This window comes from Trichechus manatus, unplaced genomic scaffold (assembly GCF_000243295.1).
Source record: "Trichechus manatus latirostris isolate Lorelei unplaced genomic scaffold, TriManLat1.0 scaffold00105, whole genome shotgun sequence".
Lineage (NCBI taxonomy): Eukaryota > Metazoa > Chordata > Mammalia > Sirenia > Trichechidae > Trichechus > Trichechus manatus.
Window position 1 is genome coordinate 5719666 of NW_004444041.1, and position 26308 is coordinate 5745973.

General features: G+C 40.0%; 1 protein-coding gene across 1 annotated transcript in view; it reads right to left on the reverse strand.

The window, feature by feature from the left end:
• FRAS1 (Fraser extracellular matrix complex subunit 1) overlaps window positions 1-26308 on the reverse strand; it is a 516919-nt gene that overhangs the window by 32117 nt on the left and 458494 nt on the right. Inside the window, exons 59-65 of the mRNA XM_012557480.1 lie at window positions 18354-18559; window positions 13942-14098; window positions 11795-11995; window positions 9649-9836; window positions 7841-8116; window positions 4459-4691; window positions 1458-1618 (exon numbers count right to left, since the gene is read on the reverse strand). Of these exons, the coding sequence (XP_012412934.1) occupies window positions 1458-1618; window positions 4459-4691; window positions 7841-8116; window positions 9649-9836; window positions 11795-11995; window positions 13942-14098; window positions 18354-18559 (1422 nt within the window). The remainder of the gene's footprint in view (window positions 1-1457; window positions 1619-4458; window positions 4692-7840; window positions 8117-9648; window positions 9837-11794; window positions 11996-13941; window positions 14099-18353; window positions 18560-26308) is intronic.

Genomic DNA, 26308 nt, shown 5'->3' on the forward strand with positions numbered 1-26308 from the left:
GGTGAGATGGGAAGGCAGAGAGGGTTAGGAGCTGGTTGAATGGACATGGGGAATCAGAGGTGGAAAGGAGGAGTGTGCTGTCACAGTATGGGGAGAATAATTAGGGTCACCTAATAGTGTATGTATAAATTTTTGTATGGGAGACTAACTTGAAATGTAAACTTCATATAAACTACAAAAAAAAAAAGAAATGGAAAAAAAATATTTGGGTTAAAAGTTTTATCATACTAAAAGTACTAGTACAGTAGTCTGAAAGAATGAATACATTCCTTAGAATGCTTGATACAACACCTGGCCCTCTGCCTCACAAGAATGAAGTACTTAATGAATACATGTTGAATTTAATTGTTTTTGAGTAGGAAAAAGGGCAAAATTTCAGTCTTTAAAACACTAGTTACATATGTTATCAGTTAAACTTTCACATGTAGCTCAGTGAATTACAATTTACATTCAAATAATTTCGACTGTCTAAAGACCATTACTACCAAAAAGTGATGCTTAGTGAATATGAAAGAGGATATGAATGTCTTTCTATCTTCAAAAACACTGTTAAATGATTCATTAGCTGTGAAGGCAGGAAATGCCTTTAATGTGCACTTGCTAAGGTAAATGGAAAGGACAGGATTCTTCATAAAGTGAAATGTCTGCTGTGATGCGCTGCTCAGCTGTCAGCTCCTTCAGGGAGCTGTGCCTGGGGCTGTGCCGTTCCTGGGGCAGTGCCCATCCGGTGTCTGAGCAAGGTGGGCTATAAGGCCCGGCCATTTTGGCTGGAGGTAGGACAAGTGTGAGGGGCAATGTCTGTTTCAGAGCTTCCCACTGAGTTGGATGACGTTTTGTCAGTCCTGCATCGCAGTTTTTGACTTCTTCTGTCTAATCCTACTTCCTCCTCTTCCCTTCAGCACATGTTGATCCCTAATAAACATCTTCTACCTCAAATTCCATCTCAGCTCCTGCTTCCAGAAAACCCACCCTGCAACATCTGCACTTTAGCTTTCTAAAGATGCTAGTGTAATGGGATTTTAGAGTATGGATCCAAACATGTTCACTATCAGGAAGGAGAGAACTAAAATTTACCATCGTAGGTGCTTCACCAATGTCAACTCATTTCATTCTCACCTTGGCTGGCAGCAATTGTTATTCTGATGTTAAAGATAAGAAAACAGTGGCTCGCAGAGGTCAAGCTATGTTTGTTCAAAGTTGTATATAGAGAGTGGAATAAGGTTTTGAGTCTAAGTCAGTTTGATTCCAAAGTCCTTGCTTTTTTCTCTTCACTTCATTCTTTCAAAGTCCGAGCTGCCTATGTTTGGATGCTCGCTAAGAAGGAAAATTGTTATCACGTAGATGTTGAAGACCAGAGAACATCAAGAACAGTAGAGTTCCTCCCCACTTCACCATAACCCTAAAGGCCCCTGAGTGGGACTCAAGTGAGAAAACCAGCCCTGTACTTAGTCCCTCACCTGAGATGCCTCTCAGGTCGCGGGTGGTGACGAGATTGGAGCAGACATGCTGATGTCTGTAGATGGACTCGGATAACAGAAAGTGCAAGTTGTGCAACGGCATGGTGGAGATCAGAGGCAGCATTCCGTCCTGGTGTGGGATTTGCACGGAGATGTGGATTCTAGGCAAAAAAGGGGCAGAAGTAAGTGCTTAGCTTCATGCTATTGGGATTGCCATGAGTCAAGGACTGACTCGACAGCAGCTAACAGTAACATTGACAGTTAACATGGTACATTTTTTTTTCTCATGATCCAGTTTGTCTTCACCAATGAATTTACTCCATTATCCCCCCTGAGGCTTTCCATGTAGGTGTAGGAGTTCTATCTGAACAGGAGAGCATGGGGGGCATGCAGAATTCTCCAGACTCTGGACTTACAGAAATCAGGAATCATAGTTTCATAGTTTTTTTTTCTATAGAAGAAAAGATAACATCACACCACAAATTAAAGCTTTCTGTTGCTTTAAATGGAAACTGTGTTTCCTCGGGAGCTAAAGCTGACTGACTGATACAGGTGCTGCTCCTCGTCACTGTTGCAATGAATGTCTGTGAAAGGTGGGTAGGGTCAACCAGTTGCTGACTAGCTGCCCCTGACTCATGGCAACCCCATGTGGGTCAGAGCAGAACAGTGCTCCATACAGTTTTCAGTGGTTGATTTTTCAGACGTAGATCGTACCACCTTTCTTCCGAGGTGCCTCTGGGTGGACTCAAACTACCACCTTTAGGTTAGCAGTTGAGAATGTCACCCATTTTTACCACCCAGGGACTCCTGAGTAAGGTAGACATTCATCTTTTTTTAGTATTTGGTTGAGTCAAAAAGACACTGAGATCTTAAAACTCTGAAGCCAACTTCTCTAGCCAGCCAGACATCTTAGAAATTAGTACCAGTGTCTTACTACTCATCCTGTTTCTCCCCACCTGAAACGGTCTCCTCTCCCATTCCTCCCTTCAAGTTCCACAGACACCTACTTCTCCAGGAATCCGACCCTCACTAGTCTCAGTGTGCGGCAAGCCCTCCCTTGATAGACATTCCTCAGCACTTAGGTAGCCTTTGTACCAGGAAACCTTTAACTTATCCATATTGCCTGCTATTTCGTGTGTGTTTACAGACTCTGTTAATCTTGCTTCCCCACGATGGGGACAAGGACCATCTCCTTCACTTCATTTGTTTCTCCAGAGCATATACTATACAATTCTAAATAAAATATGAGCTTAATAAATATTGGTAAAGACTGTGACACAACAGAACTATACTTATTGGCTGCAGGTTTTTTTTTTTAATCATACAAGTTCAAATTTTCAGCATGTTTACAGAGGGCGCATGTTGGGTTTATATAGCTTGGCTCTCTTATCAAAGAAACACATCTTAAGAGGAATCAGATTTCAGGATATTGAAGTAGATGGCTGTTTTTCAAGAAAGGTGTCTCGAGTGCCCTGAGAACTTTTGTTATGGCTCCTTAACAAAAATAAATTTTAATCTGTTAGAAAAAGAGAAGGATTTGTGTACTCTTGGCTCCAAATTCATTTTTTTTTAATGCAATGAACTCAGTTGTTCATAAAGGCACACACATAAATACTATGAGGTTTAAGGAATATGTATAACATACACTGAATTCTTTTTGCTATGCAAAAATGAAAACATCCATTTCCTATCATAATCATGGTAGCTTGGGAAAAAAAAATAAGGGCACACCTGTCCAGTGACTTAAATAGTTTACAAAGTGTTATTACTCTTTTGTTCAATAGATATTTAACCCGTTGCTGTCAAATTAATTCCAACTCATAGTGACCCTATAGGACAGAGTAGAACTGCCCCATAGGGTTTCCAAGGAGTGGCTGGTGGATTCGAACTGCCAATTTTTAGGTTAGTAGCTGATCTCTTAACCACTGCGCCACCAGGGCTCCAATAGATATTTAGTGGGTGTCTATTAGGTGCCAAGGAGCATTGTACCAGGAACAAGGGATGCAAAATAAATACAGTCAATCCTCATTATTTGCAGATTCCATATTTGCAAATTCACCTACTTGCAAAAATTTTATTTGTAATGCCAAAATCAATACTCATGTCGCTTTCATAGTCATTTGTGGACATGTGCAGAGCAACAAAAAATTTGAGTTGCCCAACAAGTACATTCCCAGCTGAGGTCAAACTAGGCAACACTCTGCCTTCTTGTTTCAGCTATCATACTGTAAACAAGTGTCTTTTTGCAGAATATCTAATGTCATGGTTTTTACATTTTTGTGTTCTTTGTTGATTTCACTATTTAAAATGGCCCTCAGGCAGAGTGCTGAAGCCATTGGGAAATAACATGTGATTCTCTGCGGGCGCACTGGTGGGTAAAAATGGCAAAGTAAGGGAGATGAGGCTAATGAGATAGTGTTATGGATTGAATTGTGTTCCCCCAAAATATTGAAGTCTTAACCGCCTGTACGTGTGAAAGTGACCCTGTTTGGAAATAGGGTCTTTGAAGATGTTATCAGTTAAAATAACATGAGGTCATACCAGAGTAGTGTGGGTCCTAATTCAATCTGAGTGATGTCTTTATAATAGATGAAAAGAGACAGACAGAGACAGACAGAGAGAAGACAGCCATGTGAAGCTGTATCTACAAGCCAAAGAAGGTCTGGGGCTTCCAGAAAATGGCAGAGATAAGAAAGGATCTCCTAGAGACTTTGGAGGGATCAAGACTAGCTGACATGTTGATTTGGACTTCTAGCTTTCAGAACTGTGAGACAATAAACTTCTATCATTTTAAGACACCCACTTTGTGGTACTTTGTTACAGCAGCCCTAGGTGAGGGGCCAGATCTTGAGGGGCTTTGAGGAATTCAAACTTTTTTTTCAAAGTAGTCATTACCACTGTTTTTCAGATGACTTGCTCATTGATCCATCCTGGAAATCACACAAAAGATAGCCTGAGATTCACTCCACCCTCTCAGTGTGGAAGGCATCACCTGCCTGACCTGTTCGGATGCTCCTTGTGTTTGACATCCAGGTATTTCAAGGTTGCGATGAAGGATTGAGCTTGGAAGCCTCTAGCTGTCCCAGCCACCACTGGGGTGTGGCAGATAGCACTGTCTGTTCCGATGGTAACAATGTTGCTCCGTAAGGGGGTCCCGACATGGCCCACCTTGTCCACAGCCTTTGCCACACAGCGCACATGGAACCTTCGGCTAAAGTAAATGCTATCCAATACCTACAGGAAAGAATAAAGCACCTCAGACATGATTATGCCACTTAAATAGCTCCTTATGCTGTATCTTTTGGGTGATAATATTTAAAAAGTTTCTGGCCCAAGGTAATCTGTGAAGGCCATCTTTCCTTCCACCCATCCACCCATCCATTCACCCAGCCAGCCAGCCAGCCATCTATCCATTCAGCCATCTATCCATCCATCCATTCTGCCATCTATCCATCTAGCCATCAAGCTATCCATCTAATTGATTCATTTCATCACATAATTATTGAGTTTCTACCGTGAGCCAGGGAGTAGGGACAGAGCAGTGAGTACTTAGAGTCTAAGGGGGTAAGACACATACTAAGTTCAGCAAAAGGACTTCCCATCTTCTTTTTGGCCCCTCTATCAAGACTATTTGGCCTCTATCTGGCAGCAGTCCTGTACCTTCCCTATAGCACATCAAAGGGCCTCCAACTCACTTTTGATGAGGGCATGATGTCAGGATACAGAGAAGAGATGCTTCCTTCCCAGGGGTTCTTATTTCTCTTTCCCTCTTGCTGCTACCCTCTCCCCATCCCCCCACCCCCACCACATGAAAACTACACTGCCAGGATTACAATAACATGCAGGCTTAAAGCTGAAAATGTAGCCTCTGACATCCATTGGCTTTTGAAGGTCTTTCACCAGATTCCTTCAAGTTCCCAGACATATAGAAGCCAGTGCTTAATACAGCAATCTATGCAAAGGTAACACAGGTCACCAGCACTTTACGCTATGTGTGCATATACATAGGGAAGTACATAACAAGAAAAATTAATTAGTAGTTCTGTGTGTCATAGACCTCCCACAAAGCAATCATACAAACTTATAAATTCTACTCATGAAAACAATTTTCACTGAAGTCCATTAAAAATTAAAGAAGATTTTTCCACTAAAATTTTTTTAATTAGCTGCCAACACTTATTTATTTATGGACTTAGTTCAGAAGGGATTTGAGGCATCTTACAAAAATGCACACAATACAATGGTCTTAAATAAGTAGTTGAAGAAATAATGATAAAGCAAGGGGAACTGGGGTAAAGATTACCAGTCATCAGTTCATTTTAAAAAGGAAAACAATCATAAATCAATTCATGAATTTGGTACTGTTAAGAATGTGTCGTATTTGGCTCAAATCAGTCCAAATTCTTTTCATGGTTTTGTTGAACAGAGAGTAGATACATATGAAACAATAAGCCATTGAGTTAAGTCTTCCTATTTGAATTTTTTAATAATATAGAAGATAATTTAAATTTGGGCTAGATTATGTTGCAAACCACCACCTGTCTGTCAGTTTGTTGTACTGTGGTGATTTGCATGTTGCTATGATGCTGAAAGCTATACCACCAGTATTTCAAATACTAGCATAGTCAGCCATGGTGGACAGCTTTCAGTGAAGGTTCCAGACTGAAACAGACTAGAAAGAAAGGTCTAGTAATCTACTTCTAAAAATTAGCCAATGAAAACCTATAGATTACAACAGAACATTGTTCAACTCGCTTACTTTGGACACATCGTCAGAAGGGATCAGTCGCTAGAGGTGACTGCCTTTGGTGAAGCAGAGGGCCAGCGAGGACAAGAGAGACCTCAGTGAGACAGACTGTCACAATAGCCATAACAATGGACTCAAACATACTGGTGCTCATGGGGATGACACAGGACTGGGCATCATTTTGTTCTGTTGTACATAAGGTTGTCATGAGTCAGAGGTGGCTTGATGGCAGCTATCTATATCTATGTTGCAAAACAATGGATCTTCTGGCCTTTTTGAATAAGTTGTGTAAAGACAATGGATATGAGTGACCCTCCTTTATCTGGAATCTCCCATCTACATGTAAAACTTTCCTCTGCTATTATCCCATCCAAGGGAGGCACTTAGTAAACTGAGAACAAACTACAGGTTGAATAGGAAAACCTAGAGAAATGCTGTCTGAAAGAGATTTCTGGTTTCCAAAACTATTCCAAAAAAATCAAACCAAACCCATTGCCGTCGAATTGATTCCAACTCATAGCAACTCTATAGGACGGAGTAGAACTGCCCCATAGGATTTCCAAGGAGCAGCTGGTGGATTCGAACCGCTGACCTTTTTTTTGGTTAGCAGCTGAGCTCTTAACTATTGCGCCACCAGGGCTCCTCCAAAATTACTAAGTAAATTAATTTCAGACTATGTGCCTGATACTGAACTGAGCCTGAGTCTCAACTCCTTTCAGCTCTCATTCTGAAGAGGACAAACTTCACTGGTGCAATCAGTAGAGTCACTTTAGTGGACTACTTCATAAGCTTAGGGAAACCATCACTGTTCATTACTCTCTGATGGCGGCAGGTGTGTTGGTCTGGTCTCTAAGCTCCTTGAGTGCAGCAACTGCATTGTAAACCTTTCATGTCTTCACACCAAAACAAAAAAATCAAACTCGTTGCCATCAAGTCAATTCAGACTCATGGCAACTCTGTGTGTTACAGAGTAGAACTGAGCTCCATAGGGTCTTCCTGGCTGTAATCTTTACAAAAGCAGATCATCAGGCCTTTATTTCATGGTGCTGCTGGGCAGGTTTGAACTGCCAACCTTTTGTTTAGTAGATGAATGCAAACCGTTTGTGCACTCAACAACTATTTTATCCTTTTGTTCAATAATTGGGTCCCTATTATATGCTACCAATAGGACATAGACACTTTGGGATATACAAATGTGGTAGAACCCCTGGTCCATATCCTCAAGGGGTTGATATCCTAGGACCTAATCAATGATTGAAGATATGTGAAAAGAATAATAATCATTTAGTTGTTCCTATTTGGAATCTATGGCTTACTCTACCACTTATAGATCATTTTATATCTGATTTGTCAATGACCTTATCAAGTTAACCTCTTAACATCACATAGTTAAAAACAGGCAGAATCAGGATTTGTAAACAGGTCTTCTGACTACAAGCTCAGTTCTCTTTTACTACACCATATTACCTTTCCTTATATATAAAAATAGAAAGTCTCTGTGTGTACTATGTGTGCCTGCTTATTTGTTTTATTCCAAATGTCATGCACGGACCTTAAGGAATCTGATAGAGTCTGAGTAACAAAAAGAGATGCCACTTCTCTTCCTTCCCAACTAGAGCTAGAGCCATGGACCTACCATTTGGTTGACGCTGGTGAATGGTGTGTTGTCAGTGATGGTCTCAAAGGGAGACCGGGCTCCAATGCCATCAGTGGGGGCGGCCACTTCCCAGCTGAACTGCACGGATGTCTGGTTGATGCCAGCCTCACTGCAGCGCTCCTTCATGACGGCATACTTGGGGAAATGAGGGTCACAGGGGGTGACACAGACCAGTGGGTAGCCCGGGGAGGGGGATTTCTTGACTCCTTCCTTGGTAACCTCTTCCACGTGGTCATAGTCAGCAAGTGTGATGACCTATAAAACAGCAACAAAGCTTCACTCTAGGTTGGGTACCAGGAATGGCAGAGAACAAAGGCTCCCTTACCCAGAGACCCACAAGATCTCTTAACTTCTAGAGATTCTTTAAATAGGGTAAGTTTTTACAAAGCACCCAAAGTACCCGGTACCCCTAAAATATGTTGCAGATCTTGAGTGGTGGAAGAGATCCTATTACTGCTTGACTAAAAACGTGACTATTCTACTAATCTGATTCCCAAATCAGAGCCCCATCACTCAATGTGGAAAATAGTTTTGTTTTCTTGCACACTGTAACCAATGCTGTATCAGGAATGGCAGTTGCTAGTTTAAAGTTGCAATAAGTTGTTAATGGTATGTGGTAGCACATTTGGCAAAATAAACGTAAATGGAGGAAGTGGATTTCTTCCACGGCCAAATAAGAGATACATTTTGGAATGATCCTTCTCTTCTAAAGAGATTAATTAGGGGAGGTTAGAAGGCTTATTCTCACTATATAATTATTACGGTTTATTTTTCCCTTGGCAACCTCTAGGTATTTTCCTCCTAATTATGAAGTTGGTACAATATTTTATTCATCCCCAAATTGGGAAAAATGGTACTTCATCTCTACAGATGACTAATTCTATGTGTGTGGCAAGTCTGTAGAATAACAGCTAAGGGTTAGTATTGCTTTCTCGCTCTCATGAGTGCCTCTGAAAAATGAGAAGATTGGTTGTATTGTACTTTCAACCTTTATCAGACTAAATCAACATGGCTTGGTCTATTTTTTTCTTTTTTTGGTGAATATATATACAGCAAAATACACAACTCAAAAATTTCTACATGTACAATTCAGTTACATTGGTTACATTCTTCAAGTTGTACCACCTTTCTCGATATCCTTTTCCAAATAGTTTCACCATCATCAATACAAACTCATTGCCCCTTAAGCTTCTCATCTAACCTTTTGAGTTGCTGTTGTCAATCTGATCTCACATAGATAATTCTTTAAAAGAACATAATGCTCATGGTGGACATTCTTTTCTAATTAAGCTAAACTATTATTTGGTTTAAAGATGACTTCATGGGATAGTTCCGGTTTAAGGTTTAAAGATTTCCTTGGGGCAATAGTTTCAAGAGGAAGATGGGAGAAGGGTCATCCAGCTCCAGTGACTCCAGAAAGTCTGGATTCTCAGCATGGCTTGGTTTTACTCTTATGCCAGAACAGGGTTTCTCACCATTGGCACTATTGACATTTTGGGGCCAGGTAATTCTTTGTTGTGAGAGCTGTCCTGTGCATTACAGGATATTTAGCAATATCCTTGGCCTTTATCCATTAGAGGTATCTCCCCTCAAAACTGTGACATCCTAAAACATCTCCAGACATTGCCAGATGTTCCCTGAGAGGGAGGGCAAGATTGCCCCCAGCTGTGAATCACTTTGTTAGAAGAACAAAGAAGTAGAGCATTGAAAGTCCTACTGCTCCCAAGTTCTCATCTACTCGTCACTAAGACATAAAAGCTGCATGTCCTTTGAATGAAGTAACTCACAATGGGTGGTGCTGGCAATATGAGGCTCCCTGCTGCCTCCTGGTCTAGAATTGTCACTGTGGCAGTAGTCACATCCCCGAGCACTGCTTCCACTGGGTCATCTGGGCCAAGGACTAGGGAGAAAGATTCATGCCATTCCCGGTCTTCATTGGACAAGATCTCAACTTTAAAAAAGATATGATCCACACCTTCATCAAGGACAGAACAAAAAAAGAGCAAATGTCCTCATTAGGTCATATACCCAAGAGAATGCAGGTTGGCACTGCCAAGACTGCATGTTAAAATATACCCTTTCCTTTCAGAGGTTTTCTATAAATGCAGTGGCTACTAATCACTTTACCCCATCTCAAGCGAGGAATTTGTTTTATAGACCAAATTCCACCTATGGTAGAGGTTCAGTATTGCAGATTTACTATTCAACACCTTATGAGGATTAATGGCCCCTGCCTGGCACTAGCTGGTGGTAATAAAAATCTATGATCCAAAATATACACTCCACCCTGGTCACGAGTTTTTTTGCTTAATTTTTTTTTCCCCTTTATGCTTATGCATGAGCTTCTGTGTGGCTGGAAGCGCTTACATACACAGGCACCCTTCAAAGTTATCTCCTGAGGAGTGATAGCTTAAAGGCTCCCTACCAGGCCAGTCTTCACAAAGAGGATAACGTGGAGATTTAGCAGCCTGGGAGGGGGAGGGCTAAAGCCTTAGAAACTTCCTTGTCTATAAAATTGTTCCCTGAAGGTTCAAATAACCTTCCTCACCTCCTACGGAGATCTGAGCTATGTTACTCATAAGACCTACCCTTCCCCCTACCCGAATTCTTACGTGTAGATGTAGATGAACATGAACGGCATCTACCTTCCCAGCAAACACCAATCAGACGTACACGGGATGGAGCCAAAGGCCCTTTGAAGCTCCAGGGATGTGGACGAGATATACAGAAACCCCTAGCCCATTTCTGATGGAGTCTTTTACCTACCTCCACTTCCCAAAACGTCTCTGAAAAGACCTTCTAACACTATCGCCCACTTCCGGCTATGTCACTAATGGTGCCTAAACCCACACCAGCCTAGGCCCACAGAAAAAAAAAAAAAGTTCTGTGAAAAAACCTACCATATAATTTGTCATGGATTGAATTATGTCCCCCTCACCCACCTCAAAATATGTGTTGGAATCCTAACCCCTACACAGGTGGATGTAATCTCATTTGGAAACAGGGTTTTCTTTGTTACGTTAATAAGGTCATATCAGTGTAGGGTATATCTTACACCTAATCACTTTTGAGATGTAGAAAGAGCAGATGAGACACAGAGAGAAGCAAGCAACACAAATGGGGGAAGATAAGATGCCACATGGAGATTGCCAAAGAACTGAGGAACAGAGGCTGAAAGAGACAGATTTTCCTTCCTAGCGGGCTGAGAGAGCCTTCCCCTAGTGCCTGCCAGTGCCCTGAACTCAGACTTCTAGCCTCCTGAACTCTGAGAAAATAAATTTCTGTTCTTTCAAGTCATCTACTCGTGGCGTTTCTGTTACAGCAGCTCTAAGAAATTAAGACACAATTCACCCCTTTCCCTATCTCACTCTGCCCCATTCCTGTATAATACATCAGTTAAACAGTTAGTTGTGACCTGAATCCCATCTTCTACTCCTCCTTGACTCTAGTCTCTATCTCTGTCTCTAGGATAAACCTTATTTGGAAACCCCATAACAGGGTATCCCATTTCCTAGTAGATGTTAAACCACTGAGCACACGGATGTGCCTTCCAGATTTCAGTAATCCCTGAAGGGCCCAGCACAGTACTTTGTACTAATGTTGGTTGAATGATGCCAGTCATGCATATTTTTAAAAATCAAGTTCTCCTATCACTCAACCAAATCATAGGCTAAGAAAACAATACTTTTAAGTGAGGCAAAATGCCTAGCATGTTCTGAAGTAAGGGACCTAATTTCTCTTTTTTCCATGCCATTTTTACTAATTAAAATTTTTAAAGACTCTTGTAATGTCAAATGTGTGCTCAATAAATGCTTTATATCATTGGAGCTACTGTTTTCTTCTTTCATTTCTCTGTTCATTCTTTTCTTCGAATACAAGCTATTTACCTCTCTGTTAGCTAAAACACACAGTTTGGGGTTGGTGTTTATTTACCAGGACTAAACTTCAACACTCGGCTCTTTGGGTAATAATCCACACCAGACTGGGCAGACCCGTCTCGTGTGCTACAGCGAATTTTGGAGGTCCTGTTCTGATCGCCTCTGCGGATCACCTTGATGTTCAGAATAGCAGTGGAATCTGGCCCTGCAGGTTCCCGAACTTGGTATGCAGCTTCTTCAAACTCAATGGTGGGGGCTAAGGAAACATAGTTAGGAAAACAAGAATAAGTTAGAATGGCACAAAAAATTCAGACTCCCATGAAAATGCTTTACAACTACAAGAGGGAATTTTTCACACTAGTTAATAATACAGAGGCAAAATGGCTTGCAGTTATAAATATCAATCAGTATTTACCCCTAAGCTATGCTTTGGAAAACAATTTATTTGTGATCCTGTAGGAGTTAATCCTCACAAGTTTCTTATTAAAAACAATATAGTTGGGGAAATATTTTTGGGGACTTTGAAATGCATAATGCTTAAGTTTCCACCTTAGCATTATAGTTCACAGAACGTTTTTAAATTTGCACAATTTATCAACAGGCACAGGAGGCCCTTGATAAACATCTACCAAGTGATTACATGAACCAGCTCCTTTCATTTGTGAATTTTGAATTTCTAAGGTTTATAATTCATCTCACTTATATGCTACTTAAATCTACCAAATCCATCTTTCAATTCTGGGCTTGTTGGGAGCCCCCTCCCAGTTTCTCCCCATCTTTAAAATGTTTAAAGACTCCTCCTCCCCTGATCCCCACCCAGTTTTTCCTAACTTCTCACAGGGTATTTAGGTAAGAATGAGTAGTTTTAATGACTGGTTGCAATGAAAATTCAGGTACCCAAGACTTCCTCATGCCATCTGGTCTGAGGCACAATTCTCAATGTTAGAAAATGACTAATAATATGTTGTTTTTAAATTAAAAAAAGGTCAAATAATGCCTTCTTTTCTATTATATACACATGGGGGAGGGTAAAGCTGTGGTTGTGGAGTGAGTGAGATAAGTAGATGGGAAAACTGACAGCAATTATAAATTTAATACCACTTATATTACAGGAGTCCCTGGGTGGCGCAAATGGTTAAGCGCTCGACTACTAGCCAAAAGACTGACAATTCAAACGCACCCAGAGGCACCTCAGAAGACAGGCCTGGCAATCTGCTTCCAAAAGGTCACAGCTTTGAAAACCCTATGAAGACAGTCAGTTTAACATTTTACACATGGGGTTGCTGTGAGTTAGAATTGATCTGACGGTAAAACAAGAATAGTATACTGTAAAAATACTGCAGAAATTTCTAGAGTTTGTGTATTCATTTCCTTTTCTTTCTCAGAAAGTCATTTCTTTCTAATTATACAAGATAAGCTGCACTTGATAAGAATCAGATAAAATAAGGTTCAGATCCAGCTTTGCTGCTTATAACTGTGTAACTTAAGAGTGCTAATTATGTAACTTTGCTGAGGTTCAGTTTCTTCACCTACAATACAAAGATAGTAACACCTATCTCATGGGTTACTGTCAGGATTAAATGAAATAAAAATATAAAATGCTTAGCACAGTTCTTAGTATATAGTAAGTACTCAATAAAAAAGTCATTACGATTTATAATATGATTACCTATTCACTCATTAAAATACCAATTTTAATAAAACAATTATGTCCCAATTTGAAACAGGTTTCGTCTTCCCTGCTAGGTCTGGGCCACTCTTTGATACATCTAACTATAGAAATTAATTTTTTTAGGTTAGTAGGCCAAATCAATGAAAGAGAAGAAAACTGAGAAATCAGACTTTTCCAAGAAGGTGGCAGTCTTTTAAATCAGTTCATTGGATTCAACAGATTCTGACTGTATTTCAATCTTATTCCTGAACTATAGTGACTTAAATAGCTTTCATTCTCTATCTTAGCATCTCCATCCTAGCTTTTAACTATACTCATTCCTTATCTCTTGGCAGTATGGTAGGGATTAATGAGATTAAAAATACTTATAAATTTATTTATTGGAGCATTGTCCTGGGTGAACATTTGCTACTAATATTTTATATAAATGCTCAGAGATTGTTATTGGTAGGTAATTTTATAACATTTTCATTTTTCAAAACACCTGTAATTACATTATTAGTGAAACAGCAGACAATTTCTTTTCTTACCATCTTCATCATTAGATATGGTGATGGTTGCCATGCTATTCTTTCCAACTCTAGCTCCACTCCAGTGGTTTCCAAGAGGATGGCCAAGGATGACCCTGAACTGTTCCTCTGGCTCAAATATGGAGTCATCATGGATATAGACAGTACAGTTCTTCACCTAGAGCCAATGGCACAAGAGAGATTAAAATTTGCAGTGAGATATCAATAACTTGGTTGATTTTCCTAGAAATGATTTCTTCTTTGTAGCATCAGAGTTGACACAAATATGAAAGAAACCAATTTCATTCATAAAATACAATGTTTAAATCTATTATTTCATGCTTGAATGGAACCTACCTATATATTGAGTCTCATAACATTCTAAACCATCTTGAATTATTGGCCTCTAGTTATGGAAAAAAAATCAATAAAACAAATAACCCATTAAAAAGCACCTATAGAACATTTGCATGCTTTCCCACATTTTTCCTGAGCTGATCAATATATTTGCACACGTTACAATAGGTAGATTTCTGATGATGGAGGTTTAACATATTGATTAGATTTCCAGGAGAGCTGAATAATGTTCCTTTTCCTTTGTAATTACTGAATAGTCTTATAATGAACTCAGAAAGTCTTCGTATTAGACTAAAGATACGTTTAAATGCTGAAGAACTCTCAGATCCGCTGCCAAACAATGTCTCATGTGAAGACTTCCGAGTACTGAAAGACTGAGAGCACAATTCAAATCCCTGTTTGATTAAAAAAAACAAAAACAAAAAACCAAGCATCTCTCAAACTGAATATTCTCTACTGAGGACTGTGTTTTGAGAAAATGCAAAATAAGGTCACAACATTTTAGGTAACAGAGCAGTCTCAATAGTGAATTCATGTAATATGAAGTGGGATATTTTAGTGGGAACATTTTAAATCTACTATCCTATTGTTTTGTTTTTTAACCAAGAAGGAAGAGCTTTATTTAAAAGAGCATTATTCAAAAATGTATTTCTCAATGGAACAATTTTATAAATGGTTTTATTTCCAAATGACCATGAAACAAAAACATTAAAATGAAAACAGAATAGAATTAATAATGTTTTCCAAAGTAACGATAGTAATGAGGCTCCATTCAGCTAATAGCACCTGCATCTATATTCAGCTAAAGAAATGGCCAGCTGTGCTGCAGGCTCTAGCAAGGGAAAACAGTCTTGAGCTCACTGCCACTCAAAAAAAAAAGTATAGTAAAACCTGCAAAAGCTGGAACCTGTGTAAGGCAGAAACCTGTCAGAGAAGGAAAACTCTAATATTTTCACTAAAACGAATGATCTACTACCCTATTGTACTGGAAAGGATATGAGGGTAGAGAGAAGTTTCTCTCGTACTTCCTGTTGTTGTTGCTAGCTGCCGTGGAGTCGGCCCCCAACTCATGATGACCCCATGCACAATGGAAGGAAACGCTACCTGGTCCTTCATCATCTCCATGATTGGTTATGGGTTGGACCATTGTGATTCATAGGGTTTTCACTGGCTGATTTTTTTGGAAGTGGATTGCCAGGCCTTTCTTCCTAGTCTGTCTTAGTCTGGAAGCTCTGCTGAAACCTATTCAACATCGTAACAACACACAAGCCTCCAGTGATGGACAGGTGGTGGCTGTGCATGAGATGCACTGGCCAGGAATCAAATCTGGGTCTCTCTCATGGAAGGTGAGAATTCTACCACTGAACCACCAACGCCTCCTTCTCAAACTTCCTAAGTCACAGTAAATGGTGTGTATCCCTGTGGACATATATATGTGGCTTGCTAACCTGGTTTTAAATTCCTATGGAAAGTTCTTTTTTTTTTTTCCTATCACATCTTTCTTACATTAAGAACTTTATGGGAAGCATAATTTAGTAGTGACTCTTCAGGAGATTAAAAAAAACAAAGACGTTCTAGTGAATGACAATTTCCAAAGACATATTGCTTAGCAAGCCAAGGACAATGAAGATTCCAAAAATGTGCTGAGAAATGATGACAGATTGTCATGTGGGCAACACAGAGATATTTGGCTGTATTTTCTTTATACTTGTGTTAAACTATAAATTGTGTCTTGGATAGGCAGACAATCCTCATTTGAACTTAAAACAAATACAGACGTGTAGACTCCAAGCTAAAGATCGTATCTGTTGTATTTGTGTGTTTTAATACACGTTTCAACCTGCCACTAGTAAAAGTCTCATCAAATAACTAAGACAGGGCTTTATGAGTCATGAATGTGTAAAAGAGTCCCAGAGAAGAAAAGCTATCACATTTTTAATTTTTTTGGTAGTAAAATGAACAGGGGAGGAATCTGAGGTGACCTGAGATAGGTAAGGTTTTCTTACGCTAAACTTCAAAAGGATTAATAAATAATACGGCAAAACTTCAATGCATTTGATTATATTAGAATTGAAGATTTCTGTTCAACTAAGAACACTATTTGTAAGGCTGTCACTGGCTAATTGCATTGGGCAAATTGGACTTATCGCATTGGGAACATCTACTGCAAAAGACCTCTTTAAAGTATTAAAAAGCAAAGATGTCACAATATCTAAAACTGGCAAGGGATTAATATTTCGAATATATTAGAAACTACTAAGAAAACATCAACAACAAAAAGAACAACACAATAGGATAAACAGCATAGGATAAAAATAATAAATTTACAGAAGAGGAAATCTAATAAGCTAATCTAACAAGCATATAAAGTAGTAGTGATAGGAGAAATGCAAATTAAAATAAGATGTAACTTAATATATATTTAAAAAAAAAACAAAAAATCCAACTCGTTGCCCTTGAGTTGATTCTGATTCATAGTGACCCTATAGGACAGGGTAGAACTGCCCCACAGAGTTTCCAAGGAGGGCCTGGTGGTTTTGAACTGATGCCCTTTTATTTAGCAGACAGAGCTCTTAACCACTACACCACTAGTGTTTCCTAATACATATTAGACTAGCAAAAATAAAAGAAGACAGATAATGTCAAATGTTGGAGAGGGTGGAGTGTGGAGGGATATAGCAACAACCCTCATGTACTGCTAATGAGAGCGTAGATTGGTGTAGCCATGTACATGCCTTATGGCCTAGCGATTTTACTCCTGAGTACACACACAAAGAAATTTTCACTGAGATCTGTAGGTAGACATGTATGAGGATGTGCACTGTGGCATTACTGGTGTTGGCAGAGCATTAGGAGGTTACTGGGTACTATCCTCGAGGTTCCTCACTGTCTGTCATTGAGAGTGGATGGGTAAAATGTAGCAGATGCACACCATGAAATATTTTACAACAGATGGAAGCAACAGATTAGATACATAAATGATGTAGTCAGATCTTAAAACATATTGCTTATTAAAACAGCAAAACACTGAAAAAGATATAATACAATAGCATTTATTTAAATTAGTAATCATACACACAAAACATTTTTCAAAAACAAATCAATAAGGGGTATACATTAAGCACAACAGAATGATGGGCTCTGAGGTGAGGAAGGGAATGTGGCTGGAAGAATACAAGTAAAATAGAATGAGTAATTAAATAAGGGTCTTGCACTGACCAATGAGGACAGTGTGCCTTCAACCAAAACCAGTTGCTGTTGAGTCTATTCTGCCTCATGGTGATCCCTGTATGTCAGAGTAGAACTGTGCTCCATAGGGCTTTCAATGGCTGAATTTTTGGAAGTAGATTGTCAGGCTTTTCTCCCGAGGCACCTCTGGTTGGACTCAAACCTCCAACCTTCTGTTTAGCAGCTGAATGTATTAACCATTTGCACCACCCAAAGGGTATGATTAACTCAGTCATCTGTAACTGAGGTCCAAAAAGGGAGAAATATGATTTTGATTCCAGATACGCTTTTAGCATACACTGAAGTTGCAGACTTTGATTTTGACACAGCCACATTTAGTGACTGGAGGTTCTCAGGATTTCCAGTGTCCTCATGTCTATTGGCAACAGGATACCTCACTGACTTGAATCTGCTCAACATCTGCCTATTTGTTCCTATACTACAATGTATGCTGCCTTGGGTCAGGGGCCCAGGTATTAAAGAACTGCTTCCTCCTCCTCTAAGTTATATTTAGTGGGATGTGTTTGTCTCTAACATGGTTTCAGTTTAAGAGCAACCTTCACTCATTTGAGTCCTTTATGTTCCCAAAATGCTATATGTCATCTAAACTTCCCAGCTCAACCCATGTTATATGTATATGTTATATATACTTGGTTGTTGTATTGTTTTGGGATGAAAGTGGGAGACAAAGAAGATAGCCATATGGAATAGATGATAGTATTAAAATATTATCAATAACTAAGAAATTCCTAGAATGTTCAGAATTTGTTGAAATTACTTCATCAAGAACAAATAAAGGTATCAAGAAGAAAAGAATCCTGTCTCTCAGCCACCATGAATCCACTTACTTTCTCCCCTTTCAGAAATGTAATCCGGGAAGAGTCTGAATTTCTTCTCTCTTCAAAGTCCTCCATGACCAGAGCTGAATGGCCTTGAGTATAGCACCTCACAGAGGACTCATAGCTCAGGTCCCCGCTCCGAACGATAGGAATGTGCAGGACACCCTCCTTCTCCTTCACTAAGAGCAAATCCTTGGCAAACTGCATGCTGGGCACTAGATGAGCAGACAGAAAAACAGAAGCATCATTAGTGTTTACAGAGAGGTCACAGCTCTAGAGCTGTCATCGGCCACTAGGCAGGTGGGCTCCATCAAGGGCCTAGTAGGCTGGCAAACCACAGGGGAATGTGGGCTTCAAGCAATCGCTATTGCTTTCAGGGAACTGCTTCTACTACTGTAAGTATGATTTCAATGAAATAGAATAAATCAGTTTTGCACCCTTAGCTTCAGTGTGGGCTCACCATCTCAAAGGCCTACAGGTACCAGACAGATAATGAAAGTAAAGAAATGGTCTAGGTATAAGAAAAATTCTGACATACAGTTGGGCACTCAAAAGAGTTCACTGTCCTCCTAAAGCTACAAGAAGGAAAACAGCAGTGCAGGGCTGATAGATAAATGGTCATTCACATGGGGTCTGGGGCCAGGGAGACAATAGGGAAGAGTGGGGGCTATTGGTAAAGAGGAGAGAGCATGCCCTCTCTCAAGGGGGACTGCTCCTCAGCTAGTCTTTTGTTGCCAGATCTTATTTTCAAAGGAAGCCAGAGAACTGGATTTCTATGTGATATCTCCTAAATTTTAAACTGGCAAACAATTAAAATAGTAAAAAAAATTCCACACAGGCCAAAATTATTTGGGCCAAACAAAACACGTCCAGGGACTGAATTTGATTAGTGGGCCCCCAGTTTGTGACCCCCTACTTCAGAGTTACCTCTTCTTTTTTTAAACTCACATGGCCTCATTTGCATTTAGAGAGGAACCATTTCCAGACTGTGATTAAAAACAAGGGCTTTGGAGTAAACAAACCTGACTTTCCATCCCAGCTCTGCTACTTATTAGCTGTATGACATAGGGCAAGTTACTCAAACACTTTCTGAACCAAGTTTTTCTCATACACATACATATATGAAATATTAATATATTCCTCATGGAATTGTTGAGAGGATTGAAATTAATGAGATAACATAGGCAGGGCACTCAACACAGTATCTGGCACATAACAGGTACTCAAATTTTGCGAGCAAGTATTACATTATAGTTTGTGGTTGCCCCTTAACCCCCAAATTCTTAATACGAAGGATCGCTTTATCTCCTTACTTCCTACAATGACTACTGTAATGTTCTGCATAAGATGTGTCCCCTTTAAAGACCAATATTTTGTTGATTGCTGGTTATTAACTTCTTCATGAACAATGCAGTGAGGTAGCTTCCCCATTCGTATGTCAGAGCCTTCTCAAATGGAATCAGTCTTTGGGGTTGCAGGAAGCTGACCCTAAAGCTGTGTCTTAGTTATCTAGTGCTGCTATAACAGAAATACCACAAACAGGTGGCTTTAACAAACAGAAATTTACACTTTCTCATAGATTAGGAGGCTAGAAGTCTGAATTCAGGGTGCCAGCTCTAGGGGAAGGCTTTCTCTCTCTGTTGGCTCTGGAAGGTCCTTGTCTCTTTGAGCTTCTAATCCTGGGCTGTCTTCATGTGGCTTGGCATCTCTCTTCTCCCAGCTCTGCTTCTCACTTGCTTGTTTAATCTCTTTTATATCTTAAAAGAGATTAATTTAAGACACACCCTACACTAATACTGTATCATTAACGTAACAAAGAAAATCTTACTGTGCTTGTTAAGGTTGTGTGTCAACTTGGCTGGGCCATGATTCTTAGTGGTTTGGCAGTTATGATGTAGTGTGGCAGTTGTATAATGATGTGATCACCTCCATGATGAGATTTGATATTATGTGATCACCTCTATGATGAGGTCTGCTGTGAGTAGCCAATCAGCTGAAAGGAGTTTCCTTTGGGTTGTGGGCTTGCAACCAATATAGGTGACTTTCTGGCAAGGTTTGCGGGCTTTTGCTGGCTCTGGATCCTGCAGCTGGCTCCTGTTCGTCTGACCTCTGGTTCTTGGGACTTGATCTAACAGCTTACCTGCCATCTTGCCTGCCGATTTTGGGATTTGTCAGTCTCTGCAGCCTGTGAGCCAGAGCCCTGCTGTCTGACCTGCTGATCTTGAGTCTGCCCCTGCAGCTATGTTAGTCAGAAGAAGACTCCAGCCTGACTCTGAGCCTCTACAACCACATGAGCCACTTTCTTGATATAAATCTGTATATATGTATTTATATGCTTTACTGGTTTTACTTCTCTAGAGAAACTAGCCTAAGACAATTATCACATGGGATTATAACCACAGGTATAGGGGTTAGGATTTACAACACGTATTTTTGGGGGACACAATTCAACCCATAACAAGCTATAATCACCTATTTCCTGGACCCCTCCTGGATGTGCCCTGCCAAACCAAAAAGGAAGGAACAGGAAGGGGTGGATAAGCACCCAAGCATCCTGCTAAATCTTAGGTGTTCTCAGTATGTGAAAAGCTCTGTTTGCTTCCAAACTGATTGCAGCTCAAAACTATTGGCATTAGCAAAAAGTGAAAAAACTCACCATCTGAACGAAGGTCATTACCATTTATTACTAAAGAAAACACTAGAAGATACCTCTTAAAAGAACACCACACCTAAAGGAAAATTAGCAGCTTTGGCATTAGGCCCTGTGTGTTAACTAGCTAGGAACCTGTCATCTGGTAAAATGGTCTTTGCCACTAAAAGCTGGGGGGCAGTGACATCACCTATCCGTAGGAGGACAAGAAAAAAGCTTGTTGCCAGGTGAAAAGCAACACAAGCAAGGGCACTTTTCTGTCCATGGCAGACCAGCTCAAGCTTTATATTGGTTTTTCTTGCTGGCTTGACAGACATCAAATAAGACGAGAAAGTTAAAGGTCAAAGTGGTAATGTTTAGGTTTTTTCATATATTAATCAACCCAAAATGCCTTTTGAGCTGTAAAAGACTCTATTTTTCCCCTTTTTTTTTTTTTTTTTGCTTTTTGAGAAGGCGCCAAGGCAATGGCTAGTCTTTATTGGAAGGAAGAAAACTTTGCAGTACATTCCGAGTGAGTTGGTGCAGGGGCTCAGTGGGCTAACTCGTGGGGCACCAGCCTTTAATGGGTTCCACAGTTAGGGTATTACTGGGCCTCAACTTTGTGCAGCCAGAGCCAGATGACAGCACTGTTGTCCTCCTGCAGATGCAGCCCACTAATAACTTAGTGATGGAGGGGACTAAACTAGGGTTTCCCTTAGTACCTGCAGCTGCCTTTGGAGGAAGCATATTGTATGGATCCAGTCCTTTCTGTGCAGCCATTATGACCTCCCTCTCCAGCCCTGTTGCCTGCTCATCATCAGTAAGTATACCACCTCCAGATGCCATCAAGTACATAGTGGTGACCCCATTGGGCCTGTGGATCCCCAGGGCCTGTGTGGCCAACATTGCAGCTCTGTGAAGTAACTGTGAAGCGATAACCTGTTTTTTCTCTTTAACAAGATACTAATCCTAGCTCCTATCCCTACCTCTAAAAGAAAGGAAAAAATAAAAAAGGAAGAGAGAGGAAGGGAAGGGAGTGGGCACTTCTGGTGATTGCCTGCCTCAAAACAGCCCCTTCAAGAGGCTCCCATCCCAGTGGATGACAGAGACAAGGTACAATGGTAAGATGAAGAGGTGACTGCAGGAACAGATTTATGCACAGGGGGTTTATGGAATACAAACAAAGGGCCCAGCCTAGGTCAGGGATTGTGTTAAGGACTTTCCTACACATTATCAGCATCAGCCTCTCAACAACCCAGTGTTGTTGCTGTTAGGTGCTGTCTAGACAATTTTGACTCATAGTGACTCCATGTGACAGAACAGAACTGCCCCATAGGGTTTTCTAGGCTGTAATCTTTATGGGAGCAGACCACCAGGACTTTCTCCTGTGGAGCTGCTGGGTAGGTTCCAACCACTTATCTTTTGGTTAGCAGCCAAGGGCTTAACCATTGCACTACCAGGGCTTCTAACAACTCTGTCAAAAAATCCACTGCCATCAAGTCGATTCCAACTCATAGTGACCCTATAGGACAGAGTAGAATGGCCCCATAGGGTTTCCAAGGAGCGGCTGGTGGATTCAAGCAGCCGACCTTTTGGTTAGCGGCCCAGCTCTTAACCATTATGCCACCAGGGTATAATTTCTACAGGAAGTTGGAGTGCTGGCCCTGGGATCAGGTCTGCCTGACTCAAAGCTCATTCTCTTTCCACGTTGATGGGGTACATGAGCATAAAATGGAGATTACTTCCCGATGGCTCATGGGCTTGCACTGAGTATAACACACTTAATTGACAGTACCTCTGGACACTTATCTATTGGCCCAATTTATAGCTATCTTCTTATCTGTGTAAGTTTTGTACCCCCAAACAGACTGTGGGACTCTCCCTATATTACTCTTAACTCACACAAATTTGAGAACCAAGTCTTAGGCACAGAAAATGTTCAGTAAAGACTTGCTATTACTATCCTGCTAATCTTGACAAAGTGAATGGAAACACCAATACCTGGAATGTGATGGCCTGTTTACAGGCAATGGTTAAGTTGGAGATTTAGGAGAAGTCCTTTTTCTGGTTACTAGGAGTTCCTGAGTAGGTACATGAACCATAACCAGGAGTAAGTATGGTGCTGTGTGGGCTCTGAGGCCTTTGTTGCCTTGCGCAGTATTACTCAGGCCCATACCAGGGTCCAAGTCCAGGTACCAAAACAGAAGAGGAAGGTGGAAAACAGGAAAAAGTTCTAAGATGAGCTACTTAGATGATTTAAGGCTGAACTCAGCCCAGTGGAAAAAAGATGAAAGGAGCTAAGATAACTTCAAAAGGATGAAAGCTGATTTTAAAAGGACTTTGAGGGACATAAAGCATTGTTATGTAGAGGCTAGTGGCCAGTTAAAACTGGAACATGAATAGTCAGTAGAGTCCCTAGGTAGCGTAAACAGTTTGTCCTTAACTGCTAACCTGAAGGTTGGTAGTTTGAACCTACCCAGCCGTACTGCGGAAGAAAATGCCTGGTGATCTGTTTCTGTTAAGATTACAGCCAAGAACACCCTATGCAGAAGTTCTACTCTGTAACACATGGGGTCACCATGAGTCAAAATTGACTTGACGGCAACTAACAACAACAATACAGAGGGCAGTGATCAGCTAACTGGAACATGAATGGTAGGGTATAATAACAGAAGATTGGACTTAGATCCAGGTTTTAACTCTGGCTCTGTCACCTCATCTCTGTGATGTGTTAGGCAAATTATTAAACCTCAGTTTTACAAACTGAAGAGCTGTTGTAAGGATTAGAGACAATGGATGTAAGATCATCCTGAAATGTGCATATTGAAAGCACTCAACAGAAGTTAGCTATTACCAGAAATAAGGATCACCAACAGAAGTATCCACTAAACACTTCTGAAATAGGATTTGGGATTTCTTTTTCTGCCATAAACTCTTGATTGATCATACATTGTTGTAGCCTCCTTGAAAGATGAGACATATTTTGCTTAGCACATTAGTTTTCTATGTTTGCAACCACAATGCCCAGCAATAGAATATTGAGAAAAACTTAAACAGAATCTTCTGTCCTGATCAGAGTGCAATGGGGACTGTATATGTTACTGGAATCCTATTGGTAAGTGTGATAAACTACAGATGTATGAGGAAGAAAAAGAAATGTATCAGAAAGTAATCAAATCTACTATGTGCCACATACTATGGTAGAAGTTTTCCCGTATTTTATCTAATTTAGTCCTTACAACAATCTGTGAAGTTGGTATTTTCTTCCATTATTTACAAAGGAGGAAAATGAGGCTCAGTAATCTGAAGCCTCTGGCCTAAATCCATAGCGCTAGGAAGTGGTAAAATTGGGATTAGATTTCAGGACTTCTGACTTTGCATTACTTTCCATTTCATCAGAAAAGAAAACGAAATACAAAATTCTCCTTTTATACAAAGAATAAAAATTAAACCTTTTCAAAAATAAAAAGAATAACTGAATTTCCTTTTTTTAATTTCACTAAGAAAGAAAAAAATCCCACAGACATGGCTACCCACCAAAACAGACCATGTAGTGTAATACAAAGAGAACAGATTTGAAGCCACATGTCTTAGAATATGTGACAGTTCCTCTATATACTAGGCTTTGGATAACATGGTTATTCCCCTGAATCTCAATGTCCTTATCTACAAAATAGAAGTAAAAGAAAAAAATTATGGGAACATGAGCAAATGATTTAATTTTAATAGACTACTGTATAAACTCTGAAATAACATGCAAAATAAAGTAGTATAATTGTTATAATCTTGTTTATGGTTAAAAAGTCACCATTTTGTGAATCACAAGCCCAAATCTAAAACCTAAAACTATAAAACTTCTAGAAAAAAACACTGGAGAAAATCTTTTTTAACCTTGGGTTGGGCAAAGATTTCTTAGATATGACACTAAAAGCATAATCCATGGAAAAACTGATAAATTGGACTGCATCAAAATTCCTAGGTACTTACTCTAGAGAAATGAAAACCTGAGTTCACACAAACCTATATGCAAATGTTTATAGACTCTGCAGTTATAACTGTCAAAATCCGGAAACAACCCAAATTTCATTCAACTGGTGAATGGATAAACAAACTGTGGTACATCCACATAGTGGAACACTATTCAGCAATAAAAGTAATGAATTACTAATACACACAACAATATGGATGAATCTCAAATGCATTATTATAAGTGAAAGAAGCCCCAACTCAAAATGCGACATGTTATATGATTCCATTTATATGCCATTCTAGAAAAAGTAAAGCTTTAGGGGCAGAAAATAGATCAGGGGATGGAGAGAAGGGTTGACTATGAAGGGTTTGATATAAGGCCATGAGAGAATTTTTTAGGGTTTTGGAACTATTCAATATCTTGATTGTGGTGGCGGGTATATCACTGTATGCATTTGTCAAAAACTCATAGAACTGTACACTGAAAGGAGTGAATTTTACTTTATGTAAATTATACCTCACTAAACCTGGCTTTGGAGCCCTGGTAGCACAGTGGTTAAGAGCTGGGCTGCTAACCAAAAGGTCGGCAGTTCGAATCTACCAGCTGCTCCTCAGAAACCTTATGTGGCGGTTCTACTCTGTCCTATAGGACCACTATGAGTCAGTATCGACTGGACAGCAACCGTTTTTTTTTTTTTTTTAAACCTGGCTTTAAAAGAAGATACCATTTTGGATATACACACATGCATGGATTTTCTCCGAAGAATACACACAAAAACTAATTAAAGTGGTTGTTTACAGGGAGGAGAACTGGGGGACTGGGAGACAGGAGTAGGAGGAAGACTTAGTTTTCATAGTATATCCTTTTTGCTATATATATGAATAACTTATTTAAAAAGAAATAAAAACATTAAAAATCACTCTGCTGGGCTGCCTGTTCCTTTTCAGTTACTGAAAGCCTTTAACCATGGCTCTATGGTCAACCACTGGGGAAGGTGATGAGATCTTCCTGCTTCATGTGGAAGGTCTGACTCAATCTTCCCCACCCAGTCGAGAATCTGATAACTCTAAATTTCATCAGTTCTTCCCAAATCTGTCCTTTCTAGTTCATCCTCACGTTACTTCAGTTAGATCTTTACAATCTATTGCTTTATTGCTCCAATGACTTCCTATATGGTCTTCTGTCCTGATCTCTTCAGTAGTGAGTGATGTCTTGTTCACATACCTGTGTTTAGTTATTACTGTATATCATCTACAGTGCTGCCAGAATTATTTTCCTAAAACAAAAATCACACCACTCCTCTGCTTATAAGTATCAGTTGTTCCCTTTTGCTTACAAATTCCTTAGACTGGAAGAGAAGACCTC